Raw genomic sequence first — 26,755 nt, 5'->3', positions numbered from 1 at the left:
TACACAGAGGACCTTCCAAACACTCTGGGTTGAAAGAAGCAAGAGATAATAACGAGATGAATACAAAAGAGTCACACAGTCCTTTCCAAACACTCTCAGGAAATTTAAAGCCCAGAACAAACTACTTCTTGTGATAAATACTGAGGTCAATAGGAAGAATTTTTTTTAAAGTAGTGATGTGGGACAAGAAGAACAAATAAGGGAGAGGACCATTCCTCTCCCTGGCTGAGACAAATGGTACCTTCATGATGGAGGGAAGGCAGAATTACTGAATTCCTGTCTTGCATTGGTTTTTTCCGTTAACAAGAATTATCTAGACTTGACAGAACAAAATTGTGAAGAAGGAAGTGAAACCCAAAATAAATGAGGGACTCTCAGATCAGTAGCTCTGGGAACTGAAAGAACCATCAGTGTACTGTAATTCTGAAATACTGTTGAAAAATCATGAGAAGGTATAGAGGGTCTGAAGATGAGCAAATGTTCCAATTTTTGAAAAAAAGGAAGACTGTAGATTCTTCAAATTGGTGCGCTTGGTCATGATTTCTGAATTATTTGGGAGTCAGGGATCCCTAAGAGTCAGTATGGGTTCATAATGCCAGATAAGCCTCTATGTTCACCCAACATAACCTGGCTGAAAATCACTTCTCCACAGACATGATGCAGAATGGATTCCAAGGGTCTGTACTCAGGGCTATCCTATCTAGGGACACTGGGAGGTTTATACCCAGATGCTCCTACCATAAACACTCCCTGGCTCTATAGAAATGCAGCCAATAACCCATACTCTTCGTCTTTGCTTTATCTCCGTGTCAACACTATTCACCGGCATCCAAAGTCACTGACGCACTGGCACAGACTGATGCTGAAGGGTTCACTCCAAGAGGTCATCTTCCCTGCTCATTATACACACAACAGCATTCTGTTCTCCATAATTCCACCATGACTACCAGGGGGCTCCTTTGCCCCGCACCCCCAACTTAAACCCCCAAGATAAACCAATGGTCCTGTATACCCTTATAGCCCTGAGGTTTTATCATGAATGCTATGGGCATCTGTGAATTGACTTCAAGGCTAGAAAAATGAGCCTAATTAATTATAAATGAAACCATGTAGTAGTAGTAGTAATAGCAGCAGCAGCAGCAGTAGCAGCTCACATTTATATAAAATCTGCAAAGGGCTTTCCATACATTATCTCATTTGACCCTTAAGACAACACTGTGAGGCAGATGCTAAAATTAGAATTTTACAGATTAGGAAACTGAAACTGTGAATTTAAGCGACTTGCCCAGGGTCACATAGTTACTAAGTGTCTGAGACAGGATTTGAACCCAGATCTCCTTGACTCCAAGTCCAGTGCCCTAGCCTCTATGTCACTCTGCTTCCCAAATTTAACAAGAACAAGTGTGAAATCTTACATGTGTTTAGGAATAAGGAGGTAAAAGAATCGATGTACTATACTCTAGTTAAATCACAGTTGGAGTAGTGTGTACAGTTCTGGGCGTGAGGGACTGTGAGTTGGGCTACCAGCATTGCAAAGGGCCTTGATTCCGTGTCATAGGAACATCCTTTGAAGGGACATGAAATGTTTATCCTGGATATGAGAAGGCTCAGGAGGAACATGATAGCTATGTTCAAATATCTGCAGGAATATCACATGAAAGAGGAATTAGATTTGTTCTCCTTGACCCCAAAAGACAGAAATAATAATAATAATAAACACTTACATAGCAATTTAAAGTTTCCAAAGCGCTTTTCATATATTACCTTGGTTGATCTTCACAACAATCCTGTGAGGTGGGACCTAACATCCCCATTTTCAAGATAAAGAATCTGGGGTAGGTAGAAGTTAAGTGCCCTGCCCAGGGTCACAAGGCTAAGTTGGTGTCTGAGGCAAGATTTAAAATCAAGTCTTTCTGAGGATAAGACCAGCACTCTGTCCACTACCCCACTTGGGTAGAAATTACAGGGAGGCATATTTGGCTTAATATGAGGAAGACATATTAACAATTTGAGTTGGCCAGCTCAAGGGCTTCCTTGGGAAGTTGTAAATTTCCTTTTACAGTGGATTTCCAAACAGGATCCCTTGTCAGGGACATTGGAGAAGGAATTAAATGCTCGGATAGAGGTTGAACTGAGATGACCGCTGAAGTGTCTTCTAATGATTCTATCATTCTAGAAGGTCTTAGGGAAGGAGATGGTGTGGTATACAGTGCTGGCATTTCCCATGAGCTTATGTAGGTGAAAAACCATAATGGTGGGCTGGTGGGCATGGAGGCATGAAGAGGGGGCAGTGTTAGATGGAGGCTTTCCCTTTGACCCTGGCAACCCTGAGGAGCAAGTTGAGACAAAGCTTTTCTGGTGGACCTCTACTGCTCAGCAACCACACACCTTTCCTCCTTTTTGCTGTTGTCTTGGAACTAGGGGCTTGAAGAATAAGGCAGAGTGATGCCATGGGGAGGGCTCAATCGACACTTCAAACAATGTTCACCATGCTAGGCAGCTGAAATTAAATTACTATCTTTTTTATATTTTTATCATTGATTGATCTCCCACTATACAAAATAGAAATGCATATGGCAGCTTCTTTTATAGTAGCTTACTTTCTGAATATGCAGGTTAACCAACAAATCTATCAAAAACTATCCATTTAGTGTCAACTGTGTGAGGACACTGTGCCTCTTGTTCCTTTCTTCTCTTCTATGTTTCTTATAGACCTGTGTTCTAACTGACAGATCCCTATGATTCTCCTCTCCTTCTTTCTGGAATGGATGGAGAAGGAAAGGGAAGACCTACTTTCTGTCAGTTCTCATCAGGAATGTTGGGAAAGTTTCCCACTGGCTCTGGTAGTTTGGTTTACACAAATCCTCAAGAAGGAGAGGGAAACTTAAGGAGATCCAAGGAAAGCATGAAAATTGATTTCCTGTGAACAAGGCAGAATACAGAAAACCACAAGATGATTTGGCAAGACAATTGGCTGAAAACCAGTGAGGGATCATTTCTCTTCCAGATGCTAGTGACCCTTGAGAATAAACATGGACTCTTAGAATGTAAGAGAAGAGGCTCATCTAATCTAGTTCAACCACTCCCTGAAGCACAGATTCTCTGACAATGGTCATCCACCTTCCACTTGAATATCTCCAGTGACTGAGAACTCATTACCTCTGGGCCTCAGAGAGCTCTAATTGTTAGAATTCTTTTTTTCTTATGTTGAACTGAAATTGACTTTCTCGGTAATTTCTACTTATTCCTCTTAGTCCTGCCCTCCCCAGTCAAGGAAAACAAAATGGAAATGAGTGGACATAACCAAATTCAAACATCTTTATTAAGTACTATTATATATAAGGCACTATGAGTTTTTTCTTTACCCAGACTTGTGACTTCATTGGTATACAGAACTCTTAGTACAAAAATTCTCTCTGCCAATGCCACCAACTCTTCTCTAATTTGGAGTTTTAAAGAGTTGCCCAGGGACTCTTAAGTCAAGATGGCGGAGTAGAGGCAACCCAGATCAACTTTCTCAATATTCCCTTCCAAGCCACTTTGAAATAACACCTCAAATCAAATTTTGGAGCTGCAGAGCCAACAAAAGATCAGGGTGAGACATTTTTCCAACCTAAGAAAACTGGAAGCCTGTCTGGAGTTCACACAGGTGGTGGCAGCTGCAGCCACCTCAGCAACAGCAGCCTTAAGACATCTCAGCCTAGAGATGATAAGGGGGTCGTATAAGTGGTCAGAAAGAGATTAAGTGGGACGCTTTACTGGCACTGGGTACAACTGGCACCGATTGGCAACTCTATTGCCTAGGATGGAGAGGATATTTATAGCAACTCTTTCTGTGGTGGTAAAGAAATGGAAATTGAGGGAATGTTCATCAATTGAGGAATTATTGGACAAGTTGTGGCATGTGATTGCAATGGAATATTGTTGTGCTCTAAGAAATGAGGACGGGGGTGGTTTCAGAAAAGCATGGCAAGTCCTATATAAACTGATGCAAAGTGAAGTGAGAAGAATTATGAAATCATTGTGTGTAGTAACAGTACTATTGCAATGATGATCATCTGTGAAAGACTTGGCTAATCTGATCAATATTATGATCCAAGACAATTCCAAAGGACTCATGATGAAAAAATGTTACCCATTTCCAGAGAGAAAACTGATGAACTCTGAGTGCAAATTGAAGTATAATGTTCTTACTTTATTTTTCTTGCTTTTTTGGAAATATGGCTACTATAAGAAAATGTTTTGCATGACTTTACATGTGTAATGGACATCATATTGTTTGCTTTTTAGTGGATGGAGGAGGAGGTGGGAGGGAGAGAATTTGGAACTCAAAATATAAAAAGAAAATGTTAAAAATAAATTTTATATATATATATATATATATATATATATATATATATATATATATATATATATATATATATATATATATATATATATATATATATATATATATATATATATATATATATATATATATATATATTTAAAAGAATTGCTCAGGACTGTGAGAGGTCAACTGATTTGCCCATGGTGTTACAGCTAGTATGTATCAAAAGTGGAATTTGAACCTAGATGTTCCTGACTTGAGAGTTGGGCCTCTTAGCCACTACACCATGCTGCTCTTTACCATGGGAGAGAAAGATGAAAACCAAAATGATCCATGACCTCAAGCAGTTTAAAAGCTAGTGAGGATTTTATATATACATACTTATATATAACATGCACATACACACATATGCATGTATGTACATATGTATATACATATGTGTATATATACAATGATATTACATATATGTATATATACACACAATTAGGTCCGGTACAAGATGGAATGTGATGAGTGAAAGTGAGGTTGAGACAAAGTACTGTAAGAAACATGAGGAAGGAGGAACAATTTTTAGGCTGGGGGATTAGGGAGGGTGAAACGTACGGTTTTTTGGAGATGGGAGCAGTGAGCTAGGCTTTGATATAAGAGGAGTATTTCAGTAGGTAGAGATAAGTGGGCATGCCTGGTATCCTCTGGTCCATTCAAATGCCCAGAGGCTGTAAAAGAACAGCAGGGAGGCAATTGTTCCCAATCTCATGTAACTGAAATGTATAGTATTTAAAAAGGAATGGAATAAGACAAGGCTGAGAACAAGAAGATCAGGTAGGAGACTATTATGGTAATCCAGATGAGCAGGTTTGAGGATCTCTAATAGCCATGGGAGCAGAAAGATGGGGGAATTTGTGAGATATTTGAGAGGCAGAACTGGTAGGACTTAGAGTCATAAAACTGATGTAGCAGCTGAGAGAGCTAAGATGTCTCTAGGGTCCAGGAAGACTATGGTACCATCAACAGAAACAAGGAAATGGGAATGAGAGGTGGGGAGTGATGAATTCAAATTAGATTTATTGCTGATGAGAGAAGACTTGGAATAAAGACCAAACTTAACTACTGATAAGGGGAAATTGGGATGAGAAACAACCACAAAGCAAGTGAGGTCACAAATGACCTTGGAGTTTGGGTGGGGATGTGAATTAGGAGGAGAGGGATGCCTCATGGACAGGCTGTAATGATAAGCATATTTTTAACCAAGTCCATCTATGTTTTGCAATAATGAAGAAATCTCTAAGTCTTTAGAATCCAATAAAATGGTCTTGTGATATGAAACGGAGAATGATCCTTGTGTTGTACTAGTCCAGAGGTTGATGTAGGGTACATCACTGTTGGTCAATTCATTATACGCTCACAAGTCCTCAGCTGTTTCATTGCTGGGTGGGGCTTTAGGATGTTAGAGAGGATGATCAAGTATAATCTAAGAAGCAGAGGAAGGACCAATAAAGCATTATTACCTGCTTGCTGCCAACTGACACCAGGAGATCCTTTGGTCCTCCTAGACAGCAATGGCAGCTCAAGGTAGGGATGCCAGGCCAGGGACAGAGAGTGGGGACCATTGGTGTCGGGACAGCCACTGAAAGGCTGTCCTGAAGGGAGAAGAACAGAAGTTTTTCTAGAGTATTTTCCATTATTTAAATTTCTCCAAAATTTAAAGCTGGAAGTATACTGAGATATCATCCAACTTAACCTCCTTTCACTGATGAGAAAACTTTGAGAGATGAGGTAACTTGCCCATGGTCACATAGCTAATAAGTGAATGGGCCAGAATCCAAACTCAAGTCCTTTGACTGTAAATTTGACACCGACTCTGCTATACCACACTTGTTCCTTTATGGTGCTTTATGGGAAACTACTATGGTATAATAACTTGACAACCAAACCAGGGGATTTGCTTACTTACTTACTTACCTGCCTTAGCCCTGGGTGAAATATTTGTGTATTAGCAGAAATGGGGTTTCCCAAAGAATAAAAAAAAGCAATATTAACAAAAATTCACTCATAGCAATGTTTTTTGGGTTTACAAAGAAACTTTACCTGTTTGTTTCAGGAATAGGTCCTTAGGGACTAGATTGCCAGATTGCCTTCCTTCCCTAAGTCTGGAGATGTCTAAGTTCAGATACTTCCCTCTGAAAAGGGCAAAGGTTTTCTCCACAAGGAAGGTGCTTTGTGAGGAACTAATTCTTGTGACTACACATCATTTTTTTAAAATTAAGACTATCTTGACCAAGCTGGGAGTAAATAGCAGTATCCATTCACAGGCCTAATCTCACTACTGATCCACATGGAAGCTTGAATCTGCTTTATATTTCTAACCTCAGCTGATTTGCCCTTCCTGTGAAAGCCTGGTGGTCCTCCACTCCTGAGGACTCACTCTTTTGGTGCCAGAATTAGATGTTTGGCTATAACCCTACTGAGGCTCCACTAGCCTTGGTTACCCCAGCAGCAGGGACTACAGAGGTACACCATGAGATCCAGTGTGTGACCGGTAAATTTAAGTGAGTAACTGAGCACTATAGAAGGGAATATAAAATTCCCTTCTTTTCCTCTACTTTTTGGAAGGTTTCCTTTCTCCTCAAACTTTTCAGAATTTCCTCAGTTTTTCACAATTAAGACACAACAATACAAAGAAAACCATTGAACACATTTCCACATGTTGACTTGAGTTCAGTAGAAAAGACCTTTATACAGTTAATTTTTGGAAGCTATACATTTCCTGAAATGGTGTTTGGTGCCATGAAGGAATAGGATTGCTTTGGGGATTGGTGACTTGGAATCTAGTTCTGCCTAAGACTAATATAATCTTTCCCCACATCCAGTCTTTATCTCCCTCCTACTTCCCCTTTAGAATTACAACCAAAGCAGCTCCCTTCTCTTGCCTTGTCACAAAGTCCACATGGAATCTGTGCCCTGTCTTTGAGTGCCAAAGTTCTTCACTTTCTCTGAGGGTTTCTCACAGGACTTGGGAATGAAAGGGTAACCATACTTCTCAAGTTATCACTGGATTGGGATGTATCCTTATTCTAGCCTCAGGCTGAGGAAATCTGTCCTCAAAACTTATGAGATGCAACACTGAGATTAGGGGGACACTTTGGAAAACCTCCAGGTTCTTACAATCCTTTGAAGCTCACTGACACATGAAGTACTGAACTGCACATCTCAGGAGGTCTGTGCCAGAAATCTTTGAGCATGGGAAGTTTTGAAAAGAGCTCTGAGAGACATGGGAGGGAAGGAGAGAATAAATGGCAGAGAGGGATGGTGGGCATCCTGTCTGGATATCATTGACAATGGAGAAAGTGGCCCAGGGCTTTGTGATCTACTGGTATCTCTGCTGAGAAATACAGTGCACCCAATCCTGCTACTATACTTTTCTCAAAGACCTTGCCAGCACAGAGGGCATTGGTAAGGGGAACTGGATCTTTTGTGACTAGAGGTTTGGAAGGAAATGGTCTGGAGAAAAGGGTAGAGTATGAGTTGCTTACTTTAATTCCCAGTTATTTACCTAGTATTATATCCTTCTGTATATCCTAGTATAAATAAGTTTTTGGATTACTATTATTTCACCTGATTAATTATGGCAATTTCGAGGGAGGGTCAAAGGAAAATGATGATAGTGTAAACAAATAGGGTTTAGGATTCAAAACTCGGAGACTTGGACAATCTGTGTTCATTTTATGGAAGCTCAGAACAAGAAAGAAGGGAAAAGGAAAGAAAGAAGAGGGAAAGGGATGGGAAGGTGATAAGCATTTATATAGTACCTACAATGAATCAAGGTTTGTGCTAAGTGCTTTATAAATATCTCATTTGATCTTCAAATCAAATATATGTTTGCCTGTGCAAACCTATAGCCCACCCTGTGAGGTAGATGCTATTGCAACCACATTTTACAATTGAGGAAACTGAGGTTAAGCGACTTGCACAGCTAATGTCTAAGGCTGGATTACTTAGGTCTTCCTGACTTCAGGCCCAGCACTCTATCCATTGTGCCACCCAGCTGGTACTCAGTGTTGGCAGAGAACATGGAAGACACCTTGAAGCTTCTATCTCAAAGATGGATCCAAGGAAATTTGACTTTAGTGAGTCTCCAGTGCCTGAATAATAGAAGCATCTTCTAATGAAAAACTCAGCAACAGGACTGGCCCATGCTCCTGAGCGAGGTGTGGGGGGCATATGACCCACCACAGTGACAGCTGGCCCTTCGTGAACAGTCTGGAAAAGTTCCCTTCTCTGAGATACAAGACATCAGGAAGACCAGAGGGAGCTATAGTCAATGGTCTAATCTCAGAGTTCGGTAGTCTCAATGTGCCTTCCTCATAGTGATAGCAAAGGAAAAGACTTTGAAATAAACTTCTGCAGTGTTTGGAGTGTAGAATGTTGGACTTGGAGCAATGAAACCAAGGCATATCAGAGATTTTAGATTGATTATTAGGGAGCAGCTGGTGTTCAGAGCTGAACTTGCCCAGTGACAATAAGGGTATGATGTCCAAGGACTCACATTTCTTTCTCCGGAGGGTACCCTGATGATAAAAGAGTGGAAGAATTGGGAGCTATGCATTGGAGTGTTGGGATAATCTAATGCCTGGTACCAGAAAGGAGTTGGTGCTACCCAGGTCCTACTCTCCATGACTTTTAAAACATATGAACCACTGTGTCCAACAACATTTTGGATCCTTGGGCTAAGAGGGAATTCTGTAGCTGGAATAAAATAGATTCTACTGGCCCACTATGACCACAGGTGTCTATAGGAAGTCCTTGGTGCAGGCAAAACAAAGTGCGACTGAGGTGTACAGCTTCTCTGGAAAGTAGTAATAAATACCAGCAAGGCTTTAGAGAATGTGTACAGTGCGTTTTTATTTTGTTTGTTTTTGATCTCTGGAAGGAGACAGGAAGAAAATAAGCAACGGCTTGGTAGAAACGATTTCTCCTGGCACTCACAGACACACCCAACTAGGAAAGCGAAAGTTTCTAGAGTTGCCAAAATACTGTGGGAGACATATTTTTGTTTTCTGTGTGTGTAGCTTCCCTGACAGCATGCATTCCTATGACAGAATTAAGCTTGAGACTTTATGAGCAAACTTTACAGGAAGGTTGTAGTTTTGGCAGCAATGAGGAAGTCTAGAACTACTGATTAGTGTCCTTTGAGAGTAGACTAGCAGCATGAACATTTTAATCACCCACCCCAAACATACTAGTGATTGCAAGAAATGAATGGACAGTTCAGTGGATCCTTCCACATGGCATTTCTAGGGCATGCATATAATGGTGCCAGGAATGACACCACAGGCTTTATTTAATGCCTCCTGATGTTTGAGAGCCACAGTTACCTACTGATTTGTGCTTTAGTGTCTTAGAAGATAAAGAAGATGTAGAAGCTGACAACCAGAATGTCTAACAGCTGAGATCAGTTGAAAGAGATCTACCCTAGGAATTTAGCTCAGTAAAATTCAGAAAAGACCAAGTGATAGAATGATGCTTAACTACAATGGCAGAAACTATTTCTAAGGAATAAAGTCCTACAAAGTAACTGTAGTATCTAGGGATTGCAGATTGGTGAGGAGACACATGCCATGCCAATCAGTTCAAAGATTAGTCACTCCACTAGTATGTAAAATAACTCAAGAGGACAGTTGGGACCCTGTAAGACAATGCAATTAGCTGCCATCCAGAGATGTGTTGGCTAGGGTCCCTGATGATCAGAAAGACCAAAGAGATGGAGAAATGATCAACCTGCTATAAAATGGCTCTTATGATAAGGGTTGGGATTATGATTTGCATGAAGAGGAAATTGCAGGTTGGTACTAGCTGTGTGACCCTGGGCAAGTCACTTTACCCTGTTTGCCTTAGTTTCCTCATCTGTAAAATGAGCTATAGAAGGAAATGGACAATTGCTAATAAAACCTCATATGAGGTGATGAAGAGTCAGACACAACTGAAAAACAACAACCTAGAGTCAAGGAAGTCAGGCAAAACTTTGGCCATGATGGGAGGATGGGGTGGGCTGGGCCAAATCCAGAGACTGAACCTTTCCTGCTTAATTTTCCATAATAACTAACATTTATATAGCACTTTAAGGTTTACAAAGTACCTTACATGTCATGTCTTATTGCTTCTTTCCTCCCTTTTAGCCCCCCCTCCCTTTTACTCCCCTTTACTCTTGTTGCTTTTTCCCTCCCTTTTAGCCTCCCTCCCCTTTCTTCCCCCTTCCCCTCCTACTACCTATAGAGCTAGTTAGGATTATCTACTTAAGATTATTGTTCCCTCCTTTGAACAAATCAGATGAGAGTACCTCTCAAACAATGCTCATCTCCCTCCCCTCCTTCCCTCTACTATAGTCTTGTACTTCTTCCTGTGATATAATTTGCCATTTTCTGCTTCCCCCTTTTCACACCTCCTATTACAATCCCTTCTCATACTTAAATCATATTTTTGACATAACATCATTTACTTTATGCCCGTTCCCTCTACATATATCCCTTTTATCATAATAGCTGCACAGTTCTCAAGATTAACAGGTATCATCTTCCCTTATAGGGAGGTAAACAGTTTGCCCTAATTGAGTAGCAAGTTTTTGTTTTTGTTTTTTCCCCTCTGTTTACCTTTTTATGATTCTCTGGAGACCTGCATCTGAAGATCAAATTGTCTATTGAGTTCTGGTGTTTTGGTCAGGAAGCTCTGGAAATCCCTTATTTCGTTGAATGACTTTCTCCTTGCCTGAAATGTTATGCTGAACTTTGCTGGGTAGTTGATCTTTGGTTGAAGTCCCAACTCCTTTGCCTTACAGAATATTGGGTTCCAATTCTTTCGATCTTTTAATGTAGAAGCTGCAAGGTCCTGTGTGATTCTGACTGTGTGTCCTTGATATTTGAATTGTTTCTTTCTGGCTGCTTGTAGTATTTTCTCCTTCACTTGATAGCTCTGGAATTTGGCAACTATATTTCTTGGGGTTTTGAGTTTGGGATCCCTTTCGGGAGGGGAACGGTGGATTCTTTCGATGACTATTTTGCCCTCTGAGTCTAGTACTTCTGGGCAGTTTTCCTTGATGATTTCCTGGAAGATATTGTCCAGACTCTTTTCTTCATCATGGGTTTCTGGCAGGCCAATAATTCTTAGATTTTCTCTCCTGGATCTATTTTCCAGGTCAGTTGTTTTTCCAGTTAAATATTTTACATTTTCTTCTATCTTTTCATTCTTTAGATTTTGTTTGACTGATTCTTGTTGCCTCATTGAGTCATTAGTTTCTACTTGCCCAATTCTAATCTTCATCGTATTGTTTTCTTCAGTTAGCTTTTGCATCTCCTTTTCCATCTGACCAATTTTTCCCTTTAAGGAGCTATTTTCTCCATTTAATTTTTGTACTTCTTTTTCCATTCGACCAATTTTCCCAGTTAGGTTTTGGGTTTCCTTTTCCATCTGATCAATTTTCCCAATTAGGTTTTGGGTTTCCTTTTCCGTTTGATTAACTCTTCCTTTTAGGGAATTATTCTCTCCAGTTAATTTTTGAACTTCCTTTTCCATTTGTTCAATTTTCTTTTTCAGAGTGATGTTCTCATCAGTGAATTCTTTTTTTATAATTTTAAAATCATTGGCCAGTTTTTCTTTTATATCCTTCTTCAGATGTTCCAGGTAATCTAGTTGTGCTTGCGAGAAATTCATAGTCCCATCTGAGGTTTCAGATGGAAATACAGTCTCAGCTCTGACCTCTTTGGTGTTTGTGTTTTGGTCCTTATCCCCATAGAAAGATTCTATGGTTTTTTCACTTTTCGTCTGCTTTTTCCGATTCATGATGTTGGCTGAGTGTTGTAGCTTCTGGTTCTTTCAGTCAGAAGGTACAGATCTTTAAGGTGAGCTGATGTGTGTCTAGGCTAAAAGCAGGCTTTTTTTTTTTGTTTCCCAGATCAACCCTGGGGTTAGCTTGTTAGGTGTGTGGGAGGGGTGGTCTGGTCTCAGGAGATCTCCTCAGCTGACCTGAGGCAAAGGCAAGGTCAGGGGATGGTGATCCCAGTTTCCCTATTGTCTTCCCTTTTCCTCTGGAGGGCTGGGGCCCGCCTAGAAGCTAATGCGTGTTCCCGCCCCTCCTGGGGCTTGTCTCCCGGCTCTGAGGCTTGCCTGGGTCTCAGTGCGAATTTTCTCTGCCCTGGGTCGTCTGTCCTTCCAGATCGCCTCCGCCACAGTAGGAAGAATCCCCCTTTGCTATTTTTCTAGCCTCTGGTGTTATGAGACTATTTGCCCCCTTCTGCTGTTCCCGCTGATCCAGGATTTATCTGGGGAAGAATTTTATGGTTCTTTCACGGTCATCAGGGGGGAGGAGAGAGCATTTACTGATCACTCCGCCATCCTAGCTCCCGGAAGTTCCAGTAGGTGACTTACCGAAGTTTAGTCTTCAGGCTGAAGGTTTCAAGGGCTGCTGCGCTGATATCTGGCGCTCAGCGGCTCTCACCGGCTCGGTTTGGCTTGTCTCCTGCTCTGCTGGTTTCGCCCGCCACTCTCGGGCTTCTCAGGTACCTTCCGCCCTGCTGTGCTGACCACGCTGCGCTGTGCGCTGGGGCTCACCCCCGCGGAACAGATCCTTCCCGTGGACCTTCCAGTCCAACCTGGGCTCCGAATCTGTCAAAGTCTGTCACCCACTGGATTCTACACCTCCAAAGTCTGGTCAGATTCTCCTTTCAGAGATATCCAGAGGAGTTTGTCCAGGAGCTTAGGTGAGTCGTTGCTTTCACTCCGCCATCTTGGCTCCACCCCTCCCTTACATGTCATCTCATTTGATATGTATAACAGCCCTAGGAGGTAGGTTCTACTATTGTCCCCATTTTATGAGGAAAAGAAAACTGAATGTCAAGTGATATGCTCTGGGTCACACAGTTAATGTCTGAGTCAGGATTCAAACTCAGGTGTTTGCGATTTTAAGTCTAACACACTATCCATTGTGCCACTGACCTGCCTCTAGGGAACAGAGGTCATCCATTAGCTTGGGATCAGGGCTGTGAGTGAATGGGTCTGGTGACACCCAGGTTGTAAAAGTGACAGTTGTTTAGAGAAATGCCAGGACTGTGCAGTCAGTAATCAGCTCAATATGTCCAAAAAAGAGTTCATTGTCTTTCTCCTCAAACTCCCCCCCCCACCCCCAAATCTTTCTATTTTAGCAAGGGCACCGGGATTGTCCCAGTAGCCCACATTCATTACCTTGGCTTCATCCTCAGTGTTTTACTTTCCTCCTCATACATCCAATGAGTTGCCAAAATTGTGCTCTTTCTACACTAACATTTCTATACCTCAGTCCTCTTCTCTCTGCTCACATAGCTTGGGCCCTCATCACCCCTTACCTAGATCATAGTAATAGACTCTTACACAGTATCCCTGCCTCAAGTCTCTTCCCCCTCCAATCCATCTTCCACATAGCTGCTAAAGTGAGTTTCCTAAAGTACACCCTGCCGCTCCCTTCCTCAATAAACTCAAGGGCTTGCCAGGGCTTCCAAAATCACCCAGAAGCTTCTCTTGTAGGCTTTTTTAGCCTTTAACAGCCTGCTTCCAACCTTGTTACCTTGCACTCTTCTGCCAGCAAGATTAGCCTTCCTGCTATTTCTCCCCTGGGATACCCTGTTTCCCATTTTGGGGTCTTTGTCCTGATGGTTCCCCATTTCTAGAGAGCATTCTGTCTTCTCCTCTACTGTTAGAATCCTTGCTTTCTTTCAGGACCCTGCTCAAAGGTGCCACTTCTACATGATGACTCTCTGATTCTCCAGACTGCTAGTTCCCTTCCCCATTACTCTGTCTCTCCTTCCTTCCCCTTCTCTCTACATATCATACACATACACACACACATACACATACACACACGCATACACATACACACACATATGCACACATTCACACACATTTGCACACACACACACACACTCACACACACATGCACACGCACATATCAATTGTCTCCCCTGATAGAATACAAGCTTCTAGAGAGCAGGGTCATTTTCACTTTTGTACTCCAGGGCTTAGCATGTGCTTGATTAATCAGGTTAAGCTTATACTGCTTTAGGAGTAATGGGATAGGAAATTTACACTTATAGTTTGGTCCTAATTACTTGAATAAAGAATCCTCTATAGTGGACAGCTAGGTGGCACAGTGGATAGAGTGCTGTGACTGATGGCAGGAAAACTCATCTTCCTAAGTTCAAATCTAGCCTCAGACACTTACTAAGCTGGGTGACCCTGGGAAAATCACTTAGCCCTGTTTGCCTCAGTTTCCTCATCTGTAAAATGAGCCGGGGAAAGAAATACCCAATCATTCCAATATCTCTGACAAGAAAACCTCAAATAGGGTCATGAAGAGTTGGACAGGGCTAAGACAACTGAACAACAAGTATAGTGTCTCACACATAATGCATATAATATGTTATTTGTTAATTATAATTATCATTTCCAATTTCTTGCCACATCTTATCCTTTCTACCTTCATAATATCTCTCATATATGCCCCCTTTTCTCCTCTGACACTGCCACCACCCTAGCCTAGATCCTTATCACCTCACACCTTGACTTGGCATTATCCAAGATTTGGAAACTTTGATTGGATGTGTGAGGTGAGGGACAGGTGAGAATGATGCCAAGGTAAAGTCCTGCTGATTGATCTCTCTGCCTCAAACCTTTTCCCATTCCAGTCCATCCTCCAATCAGCTTTCAGTTACCTTCCTAAATCATAGATTTGGCCCTGCCTCTTCTCCTACTTAATAAACTCCATTGGCTCCCTATCATCTCCAGAATCAAATAGGAAATCTTCTGATTGGTTTTTAAAGTTCTTCAGAGCCTAGCCCCTCCCTATCTCTCTAATCTTTAGTTTTTTCCATGTACTCTTCAATTCAATTCGGCCTCCTGATGTTCCTCTCATAAGGTCTGGGCATTATCACAGACTGTCCCTCCCTCATTTCCAGAATGCTCTCCCACCTCACTTCCATCCACCTGTTGGCTACTTTCAAGTTTTGGCAAAATCCCATCCTTTGCAAGCAGCTTTTGCTGGTTTCTCTCAATGCTTTTCCTCTGAGATCACCTCTAATTTTCCCTGCATATATCTTGTTCATACATAACTTTTTATATGTATGTTGTCTCCCCATTAGAATGTGAGCTTCTCCAGGGGAGCAAGTGTTTTTGCCTCTGCCTGTACCCCCCCAACAGAGCAGAAACTTGCTAAATACTTGTTGACTGGCTAAGATGTCATGTGGTTCATTCTGGTTGTTGGGAGAAAAGGTAGACTCTGAGGCTAAGGAACACTAAGGAATAGATGACAAACTCAAATATGTTCTAAGAACCTGTATGTGACAGTGGGGTATTTTAGCTCCATCCTCTAATATGAATTATGAGTCTAGCCAGAATAGTGGGGATATTGGGCATTATTTACAGAAGGAAGGTTTCCTCAGTATGAGGAGGTGCACTGCTGTCAGCTCTGGACAGAACTGTTTGGTTTTGACCTCCCCCCAATCCCACACTGCTCATCATCCAATTCCTCTTACTGGAAATGTTTTCACATCATTTTCTAGAAGGGCAATGCTCCTCTAAAGGGCATAATGGGACCTGGGAAAGAGCCAAGGGGAGATTTATATGACTGACAAGAGTGCTGGCTTTCCTGGGCCTTCAACAAAACCACCCTCGATCACATAAGCTCCAGCAAGTCTTGATGGCACACTCACTTGTCATCTTGTTTAGTCATCTGAGCCATGTTTGACTCTTTGTGACACCATTTGGACTTTTCTTGGCAAAGATACTGCAGTGGTTTGCCATTTTCTTCTTCAGCTCATTTTATAGATGAAAAACTGGAGGCAAACAGGACGAAGTGACTGGCCCAGGGTCACAAAGCTAGTAAGTGTCTGAGGCCAGATTTGAACTCAGGAAGATGAGTCTTCCTGACTTCAGGTCCAATACTCTATCCACTGCACCACTCAGCTGTCTGACTGGTGCTCTGTCCAAGAGATTTAACTTAAAAAAAAGCCACAAGGACAAGAACAGCTCTTTTGGGATCCATTTATATTGTCAGTATTCCAAACCTGAAAATAGTTTCACTCATTGCGGGGGTGAGGGGACCCAAACTTGCTAATATGAGCCAACGAGATGGCCTCAGATCTTCTGTACTTCTGCTGCTTCCTTGGGCCACGTGTAGCTGTCCAGCACAAAGGAGTCATATTCCGGAGTGTAGACCAGAGACCTCACAAAGGCCTCCTTGTCCTCAGGCTCTGGGTACCATGAGGCCAGGCTGTGTTTGTAAGCATAGTCAAGGACCTGAAAAGAGGGAAAAGAGCAAGCTTCAACTGGGAAGACAGTCATTTAAAGACCATTCACCAGGCAATTGTTTCTAAAATGAGAATAAAGCAAGCCTGAAGAGGCCTGGAGAAGGAGTTGGACCCAACAGAAATAGATAATACTAACTCCTTTCAACGCTCAGCTCCAATGCTACCTACCACAAAGGGCCTATTCCCATCCTGGCTGTTCTTGCTGTCCTCTCCCTAGAAATTAATTTATTTATATTTTCTAGGAACATACTGTTTTTCTCAAGTAGAAGGTAAGTGCCTGTGGGATCAGAGTGGTTTGATTCTTCAATCTTCGGATCCCCACTGCCTAGCACAAACCCTGGCTATGGAGTCTATAGCGCTTTATAAATATTTGTTGCATTGAATGAATTGATTTCTGACACCTGGATCGTGCAAGAGCCACCCAGACTCTTCAGAAGTTTTCACATTCCTTGTTGGGTCCTTGAGGTTCTCCCATCACCCAATCAGCCCTTGGCCCAGGCCAGCTCGTACCTTGACTGCTATTCTCAGGGACACATCCCGGATGGTGCTGAGTGGTGGGTAGAGCCGCCCTTGGGTGAGATGCTCATCAGAGACCTCCTGGGCAATGTGCTGGGGAAAAAGAGAAGAACTGAATGAACGACCAAGCCCACTGAACTGTCTTCCTCAGGATAGTCACTGGAATGAAGTTTTCCAGACAGGCACTTTCAGACAGATGGAGCCGATTCTCAGCTAGTAGAGGAAGGACAAAAACAAGAGGACACTTCAGGGCTCAGGGAGCAGCCCTCAGGACCAGGGCTCAGGGATACCCATCTGTGTGCACCATGTGCTCCCTTCTCTCTGAGATTGAAGTCCCAACTTCAATCCCCCCTACCCCTAACCTCGACCTCCAAACCTGCTAGTTATTGAGACTAGTGGTCAGCCAGTGTTGCAGCTCAGCCTCATTCTCATGTCTGGGAAATCAATCGTTGTCTCTCTCCTTCCTCTGGTATCAAATTTAAGCTTCAGGGAAAAGCAATCATATCCTTCCAAGAACCATTGTGTCATGAAATGGGAAAGGGGAGAGGGAGGGGCCAAGACAAAAGAGTTGTGGTAAAGCAGCCTCGTGCTCATGCTTTAGAGTCACTAAGTACTTTCACAAAGTCATTGAGTCCGATTTCTGGAGTAACTCTATGAGTCGAGTAGTGAGAATATAGTTACCTGCATTCTACAAATCAGGAAACTGAGGCAAAGAGAAGGGAAATGACTTACTCAAAGTCTCCCTGCTGGTACATTGCCAGAGGATTAAGACTTGAACTCAGGTCTTCCTATTACAGAAAGGCAACAAGGATGTAGTAGAAAAACCACTTGTGGTTTAGGGTCCCAAGATCTGGGTTAGAATCCTAACTCCACAAATGAATTACCAAGTATTGCTCTGAGCTGTTGTTAATAAAGTGCTTTATAAAGGGAGCTGTTAGCCTCTCTCCACCAAGTGAATTCTCTTTTGGTGAAACTAAGAAAGTGGAGCCCAGTCCCTGTCCAATCTCCCTTTGCCCTTCCATCGCAGGGGCCCTTCCTGGTCCTAGATGCCTGCTTGGTGGTGGCACCTGGAAAGGCTCCTAGTCAAGATGGGTTGACTCTTGAGGGTCAAAGGAAGGGCAAGGCTGCAGTTTCTGCTACCAGAAAGTGAAGCAAGAGTGAAGAGCAGGAAATTTGGAGCTAGAGCAACTGGGTTCAAGTCCTTGGTCTAGGCTTACTACGAGTATGCCCCTGGGCTGGTCACTTCCCCTCCATGACCCCACCCTGCCTCCAAGTGCATCCCACTTCCCTTGTGCTGTGTGCCAGAGGTAAGTGCCTGGCTGGGAAGCTCAGCATCACTAACTCAGGTAACAGAAGCTGGGGGAGGAAGGAGTGAATTAGGATGGGGAGATGGATAAAGAAAAGAAAAGAAATGAAACACAAGCTCTCTTTCATAAGGAGGATCCTGGTCTTAGAGGCAAAAGGTACCTTAGGGGCCACTAGTCCAACTCTCCTCATTTCACAGGTGAGGATCTAAGGTTCAGAAAAATTAAGTGACTTGCCCAAGGTCACTCAGGGAGCAGGTGACAGAGACGGGATCTCTGACTCTAATGAAACAGTATGATAAGGTGGAAAGAACACTGGCTCTGAAGTTGGAGGACCTGGAGTCAAATCCTTCCTCTGAAGCTTATTATTATGGGCAAGCCCTTTAGCTTCTCTGGGCCTCAGTTTCCTAATTTGCAAAATAAGGGATTTGGCCTAGAAGATCTCTGAGGATCCTCCCAACTCCAGGTTTACGATGTCTATGAACCTAAGTCCATATAATAACAGCTGGCATTTAAATGGCACTTGAAGGTTTCCAAAGCACTTTACAAATATCTTGTTTGATTGTCACAACAACCCTGAGATATAGGTACTCTTATGATTCCCATTTTACAGATGAGCAAACAGAGGCAGGCACGGGTTGAATGACTTACCCTAGTTTACACAGAGAATAAGTGTTTGAGGCAGAATATGAATTTAGGGCTTCTTGGCTCTAGGTCCATTGTTCTAATCAATAAGCCATAAAGTGCTTTAAGACTGGCAAACAACTCTCCCTCTATTATGTGGCACTGGACCTGGAATCAGAAAGGCTGAGTCCAAATCTGGCCTCATATCCTTACTAGCTGGGTGGCTCTAGGCAAGTCTTTTAACCTCTGTCTACCTCAGTTTTCTCATAAGTAAAATTGGAATAATAATACTCTGCTAATCAGAGTTGTTGTGAGGATAAGATGAGGTATTATCTGTAAAGTACTTTGCAAACGACATAAATGCTATTTTCGGAAGAGAATAAGCATTTATTAAGTACCAACTATGTACCAGGCACTGTACTAAGGTCCTAAGGTGAGGAAGCATAAGGTACCTCGGCTGTAAGGAGGAAGATCTCATCAGGGATGTGCCGGACTCCACAGGAGATGATGCCCAGCGCCACTCCAGGGAACACGTACGCGTTGTTTCCTTGCCCAGGGAAAAAGGTCCTGCCATCTTCCAGGGTTACTTTGTCAAAGGGACTCCCACTGGCAAAGATCCCTCGGCCCTGTAAGAGGAAAGGGCACATGTTGGATGGTTTTTGCATCTTTTTTCTGACCTTGGTGGTGGATTGATTGCCTAAAACCACAAATTCTCTCTTCTGGTCATTTCTGTGACCAAGAACATGCATTCGGAAAAGACTGGTAGGAGCTCTGTGGCCAAGGAAAAGACATGTTTGTGTGTGAAGCCACCTAACCTAGAGGGGGGAGGTCAGCCTGTGACTCTGGACTCACAACTCACCACATCCTGTTGCTAGCACTACTTAACTCTGTGTGTATGTCCCATCCTTCTGCCATGCCTGTGGTCACCTGGGAGCTTCTACAGCCCCCATGGGGCCCACCATTGTGTCTCACACAGAGTCAATGTTCAGCAAATGTTGGTTAATGAATGACTGACTACAGAGAAATATAAGTAAACATTGGTTGGATGAATACATGAAGGCACAGAAGTATAAATCATAGTGTGAGCCCTTAGGGAGCCCAGAGCAGGCAGGGCACATAAGAGGCCCTTGCTAAACACTAGTTGAACTGACCAGTAGTCAAGAGACAACATGGCCATTCTGTGCCAGGCACTGTGGTAGGTACTGGGGATAGAAAGACAAGTCAATCAATCAATCAATCGACATTTATTAAGTGCTTACTATGTACCAGGCAAAACACCCTGACCTGTAGAAGCTTCCATTTTCACCACCATTTTCTGCCCAAACCCACTATTCTTATAAACTTCCCTTTATCTCCAGAGGGCCATTCTATCCTCCCAGTCTTCCAGATTTACCATCTAAGTGTTGTCCTCAACCCCTCCTTCTCCCTTACCCCTACATAACCAATCACTTATTGTTGTTATTTAGTCATTCAATTGTGTCTCTTTGTGACCCCATAAACCACACTGTCCATTGGAGCTTTCTTGGTGAAGATGCTGGAGTAATTTGTCATTGACTTTTCTAGTGGATGAAGGCAAACAGAGTGTAAGTGACTTGCCTAGACTCACATAGTTTGTAAGTGTCTGAGGCCAGATTTGAATTCTAGTCTTCTTGACTCTAGGCCAGGGCTCTATCCACTGAGCCACCTAGCTGCCTCCAATCACTTACTAGATCCTGCTAATTTTACCTCCACAATATCTCTCACACCCAGTCTTCTTTCTACTATTCACCAGTCACTAATCTTAGTTCCTGTACCTTGTGAGCAGGAGCTGTTTCATTTTTTTGTCTATCTCTTATCCACAGAACTGAGCATACAGCGCCCAACACATAGGAGGCACTTCACAAATGTTGACTGATTCACTGGTTAATTGATTTCACTTATATTTGCATCATGGTCAGTTCCCAAAACACAGTGGATTGAACTGGACAGACACTTATTAAATGTCTACTATGTGCAAGATATTGGGGAGAAGCAAAGGTAAGATAGGTATAGCTCCTGACCTACACAAACTCTAGGAGGGTGATATAATCTGTACACAGATAAGCATAAGACAAGAATATCAGGGAGGGAGACGAAGCCAAGTGCTCTGGGTGTCTGTACGTATTCTAACGAGGTGGAAGGGAGGGCTCCCAGGACGTTTGATTCATATTGTAATCTAATATTAACAATATTAATCTTGAGAATGTGGAGAGCTTCTGGCATTTGAAAAAGCACCTGCTTGCCTCTCCAGTGAGTCTTTTGTTAACAGCAGGCATGTATGTTGGCTCTTATGCCATAGTAGATACAGAGCTTGTCTTTGAGCCAAGGTGACCTGGGTCCATGTTCCTCCAACCTCCAACACATACTGGCTATGGAAATCAAGTCACTTAACCTCCCAGTGCTCTAGCCAACTTGCTAAGACCCTAAGTTGTACAAAAGGTACCAACTTGCATGGGCAGAGGGAGTTCCCTGTTGAGGAAACTCCCTTTGCCAATGAAATCCCAAGTCTAGCTCCTTCTCCATACTGGTCCAGTCCCCTCTCTTGGCACCAACCCTGCTGTCTTCTGCTACAGATTGCTCCCATTCTCATTCTCATTCCCTCTCTAACCTTTAATCTGTCCCTATCTAGTGATTCCTTCCCTGCTGCCTGAAAACATGTACATTCCTCCTGCATCCTTAAAAAAACACTCACTTGGTCCTACTACCTCCATCATTATCCAGTATTTCTTTTTCCCTTCTCAGCTAAACTCCTTGAGAACATTATCTATAATCAGTGCCTCTACTTCCTCTTCTCTCACTCATTTCTAAATAAACCCTCTACAGTCTGGCTTCTGACCTCCTCATTCAATTGGCACTGCTCTCCCCAAAGGAACCAGTACCTCTTAGTTTGTCAAATATAATGGCCTCTTCTTAATTCTCATTTTTCTGGACTGCTCTTTAGCTCCTGACACTATCTGTAACATTCTTCTCCTGAATAATATCACCTTTTTAGGTTTTTATGATGGTTCTTCTGCCTGTCTAACCACTCTGTCTCCCTCCCCAATGCTGAGTCTTCATCTAAGTCACATCCACTAACCACGAGTATCCCCTGAGGACCTGTCCTTGGTTCTCTTTTCTCTACACTATCTTACTTGATCTGATTGGGTTCATCTTCCCACATCCACACACTTTGTCCTTTAACAGATTATATCACCAACTGGTCTTTGGACATCTTGAATTGAATGTCCTAAAGGCATCTTAAGCTCATTATGTCCAAAAAAGAACTTCCAAGACTCTCTCCTCTTCTCAACTTTTCCCCAAACCCTCTTCTTCTCAACATTCCTATTACTGTTGAGGAGACCACTATTCTCCCAGGCGCCCAAGTTCACAACCTCAGTATTGTCTTTGTCTCTTCAGTTTCAGTCACTTGCCTCACATATCCAGTCTGCTGTCAAATCTTATTTTTACTTTCACAATGTCTCTCATATATATGTGTGTGTGTGTGTGTGTGTGTGTATGTATATGTATATGTATACACACACACATACCCTTCTTCTTCCTCACACAGCCACCACACGCTCTGTGTTGCTCATTAATTATTATGAGGTAGGGACAGGAATACCCAGTTCTCTGGGTACTGCTGGGAAAGACCATAATGGCAGTGGGAAGTGAGGCTGCAATCACACTTTATTATATAGAAAGTACAGAGATAAGCAGTGAAAAGGGGTACAGAGGCAGATGGTGTGGGGAAGGGGCATAGGGAGGTGAAGGAAGTCAGGCAATGGCGGGAAAAAGGACAGGAAAGGAGAAAGGCATAGAGAATCACTCAACTAACCATGGATAAATTGGAAGCCCTGGGAAGAATGAACATGACAGAGATGAAAGATGGAAGGGGGTCCAGGACGCAGGAATTTGAGGTCTCACTTTTAAAGGTTTTCTTTTGGGAAGACTCTTATCTTTGCTACCTTGGGGTACCTTTATTAACATATCTGAATCACCTCAAAGTTGCTGGAAAAAACTTTAAAATTAACATATCCACACCATCTCAAAGTTATCTGCACTATTTGATGCTTTGCTGGTCTTACAGTGGATGGAACTTGTCTGAGATTTACATCATATAGGACCAACAGAAAAGTCTAAATGACTTCCCTTCCTTGATTCAGCACCTATTACTAGGATGTGATTTTTGGTTAATATAGGATCCAGTTTGCAAATGATACACTCCTTTGATCTTTGGGATGGTCTATACATGACTTCTAGGTTCCCCTTTGCAATCTAACTGCTGTTCCTGCTATTGTTGCTTTATACCGGCTATTCATAAACTAACTTTACTGACTAGAATTGGGGGTGAGGGAAGTTGCAGGACAAAATACAATTTTAACACAACTTCTCATTATCACTCACTTGGATTACTGCAATAGCATTCTACTTAACCCCCCTGCCTCAAAACTCTCCCTATTCCAATCCGTCTTCCACTCATCTGACAAAGTGACTTGCCAAGTTGTAGACCTGACCATGTCAACTGTCTCCCTCACTTCCCGCCCCCCCAAACTCCTTTGGCTCCCTATTACTTCCAGGATTCAGTAAAAAGTCCTCTAGCTTTAAAACCCTTAACAATCCATTCCCTTCCCACCTTTCTAGTTTTCCTATGTTTTATTCCCCTCTATGTGCTCTATAATACAGTCATACTGACTTCTTACTTTTCCTCACACAAGTCACTCCGTTGTTTTATTTGTACTGGTCATCCTCTGTGCCCCTGAAGGCTCTCCCTCCTCATCTCTGACTTCCTTCAAGACTCACTTCAAATCCTACTTTCTACAAGGGACTTTTTGTTGTCAGTTCCCCATTGCTAGTGAGATTACCTTCCTTCGACATTGTATATATCTCATAAATGTACTGTTATCTGCAGAGATGGCTCTGAAGGAGAAGTGAGACTGGTAACCTTGCACAGCCCTCCCTCACTCAAAATAAAGTCAAGTGCAAGTTATGGCATCGTTTCTCTGATGGCATGGTCTTCTTCAGCAATGAAGGATGAACACAACTGTGATCTGCATGTTGTCTGTCCTATTGAGTTCCTTGAGTGAACTCTTTGAGGCCAGGGAATGAATTTTCCCTTCCTTTGTATCCCAAGAACTTAGTACAGGGCCAGGCATATAATAAGCACTTAGTAAATGCTTGTTGACTGACAGACTGTCCTTTTCTCTAGACCCTGCAAGGAGAGAGCCCTGTTGGGGTGGGGTGGTCAAGGTAGGGCTAGGGAAAGAGATCCTTCAGGGATCTGAAAACCTGGAGTACAGTGTTTGAAAACTAAACAAGGTTTACCTCTGAGCTCCTTCATCCCCCTCTTGCTGCATGTTTTTTTTCCTCTGGGATAACAACACTTACCACCCCCACCCCCACCCCTACCATCAGCCCTCAAGAGGCATCTTCTTGCTGTATCTGTGATTGGGTTGGTCCCGGGGGGTTGGGGGGTATGAATTCATGGAGGGCAGTGTTTGCGGCACAGATTTTGGCCTGGCTCTGCCCCAGGGCCCATCTCCATGTCCTCAAGGGTGTCTCCCTCGTGTAGGGGAAGGGAGGCTGGAAGCATCCTGGGTGCCTACCTCTGTGAGCTGGTAGCATTTCTCAGCGGTACACTCAGCTTTGCTTGTGGGATTGCTTAAGGCAAAGATGATGGGTCGTTTGTTGAAAGAGGCCATATCCTTCAGAATCTGGTCGGTGAAAGCTCCTGCAACAGCTGCCACCCCTGGCCAAGAGAAAAGAGATGTGTTCCTTGCAGTCCACAAACCTGTGGCTGTTGAGAGCCTCCCTGCTGCATCTCCCAGAGGGAGCATCACCTTGACCACTGAGTGCTGGGTTTGCATCCTGGCTTTGCTGCTTCTGACCCTGTGATTCTGGACAGGCACTCAATCCCCATGGCTTCAGTGTCTTCATCAGTCTAATCAGATTTAAGTACCTCCTGTGGGAAAGGTGCTTGACATCCAAAGCCCAAAACCAAAGCAGTCCCAGGATCCCATTTACAGCTGAGAGGGAACCTTAGAAGTCAGCCAGTCCTGCCCTCTCATTTTACAGGTAAAGATACTGAAGCTTAGAGAGATTAAGTGAATTGCCTAAGGTCACACAGATAAGAAATAATAGTAACCACCACAAAATAATGTAATTTATACGGTGCTTTAAGATTTGCTCTACTTACATTAACTCATTTGATCCTCACAACAATTTTGGGAAATAGGGGCTAATATTATTCCCATTTAAAATATTAATAGTAATAATACCTAATATTAATTTATAGTAACATTATTTATATAGCATTTTATAGCTTGCAAAGTGTCTTACATGTGCTAACTCATTTGATCCTCACAACTTTGGGAAATAGGAGCTATTATTATCCCCACTTAAAAGATGATTAATAATGGCAATAATGACATAACTCACAAAATGCTTTAAGGTTTGCACAGCCCTTGACATATAATAACTTTATTTAATCCTCACAACAACTTTGGAAAATAAGTGCTATTATTATGCCCACTTAGTTAATAATAATGGTAACTCAAATAATATTATCTATTTACAGATTTGCAAAGTTCAAAATAGATGTAATTATCACTGTCATTTTAAAAATTATTGCCAGTTGTTGTCCTTTGTGCCTGAAGAGGACACTACGACAGGGACAACATATAGTTTGTCTGACTGTGACTGATCAGATCAATATGAGCTCAGAAGGCTCTAACCATATGTATGGCACAAATAGTCCATATCAACATTTGGTGAAGAGCTGCTTCTAAATCTGCACATCTTATGTTTCTTTAGTGCTACCACAATTCCGCTTTGCTCATAGAACACAGTGCCTTCTTTGATGTGGGCATACCATGCTGTGCCAGTGTCTCCCATGTCTCTTATTTCAAAATTCTTCAGTGAGACCTTGAAAGTATTCTGTATCACTTCTTCTGATCTTAGTGTGAGTGCTTATCTTGTTTGAGATCTCCATAAAATAATTTTTTAGGTAAATGTATGTTTTGCATTTGAAAATGTGGCCAGCCCATTGGAGTTGCACTTCTCCATAGTAGAGTTTGAATGCTTGACAGTTGAGCTCGAGCAAGGATTTTAGTGTCTGGTACCTTATCCTGCCAGGTGATCCTCAGAATCTTCCTAAGACAGTTCCAATGGAAGTGATTCAGTTTCCTGGCATGGCGCTGGTAGACTATCCAGGCATACAACAATGAGGTCAGCACAATGACTTCTTCTCCTCTAGTCTGGTAGGCTGTTGAATACATCACTCTTCCCTCTTGCACCTGAGCTAACTCTGGCAACACATGCATTTGTGTATCTCTGGAAAGTACACTGCCAAGGTAAATGAACCTATCCACAGCATTCAAAATCTTTCCATTTGTTGTAACCCAGTGGTTCCACATATGCATAGTCTGGTGTTGGCTGGTGGAGAACCTCTGTTTTCTTGGTGTTAATTTTTGGGTCAAAATTAGCACAAGTAGCAGAGAATCAATCCATATTCTGTTGCATCTTAGCCTCAGAGTTAGCATTGAGTGCACAACCATCTGCAAACAAAAAAAATCTCATTACCAACTGTTTATACCCTTTAGTCTTTGCTTGTAGCCTTTTCAAATTTAATAATTTGCTGTCAGTGTGGTAGTTGACCTTGT

At 42.6% G+C, this 26,755-nt stretch overlaps 1 protein-coding gene across 2 annotated transcripts in view; it reads right to left on the bottom strand.

The window, feature by feature from the left end:
- Window positions 1-16,376: 16,376 nt before the first annotated feature.
- ME3 (malic enzyme 3) overlaps window positions 16,377-26,755 on the bottom strand; it is a 326,185-nt gene continuing 315,806 nt past the window's right edge. For both annotated transcript variants that reach the window (XM_072610619.1, XM_072610620.1), the window contains 4 exons: window positions 24,701-24,843; window positions 19,553-19,726; window positions 17,167-17,265; window positions 16,377-16,645 (listed from right to left, as the gene is read on the bottom strand). In XM_072610619.1, coding sequence (XP_072466720.1) covers window positions 16,484-16,645; window positions 17,167-17,265; window positions 19,553-19,726; window positions 24,701-24,843 — 578 coding nt within the window. In that variant the 3' untranslated portion in view covers window positions 16,377-16,483. The remainder of the gene's footprint in view (window positions 16,646-17,166; window positions 17,266-19,552; window positions 19,727-24,700; window positions 24,844-26,755) is intronic.

This window comes from Notamacropus eugenii, chromosome 5, assembly GCF_028372415.1.
Source record: "Notamacropus eugenii isolate mMacEug1 chromosome 5, mMacEug1.pri_v2, whole genome shotgun sequence".
NCBI lineage: Eukaryota > Metazoa > Chordata > Mammalia > Diprotodontia > Macropodidae > Notamacropus > Notamacropus eugenii.
The sequence above is the reverse complement of the archived record's forward strand: the minus strand, read 5'-3'. Positions and strand labels throughout refer to the sequence as shown.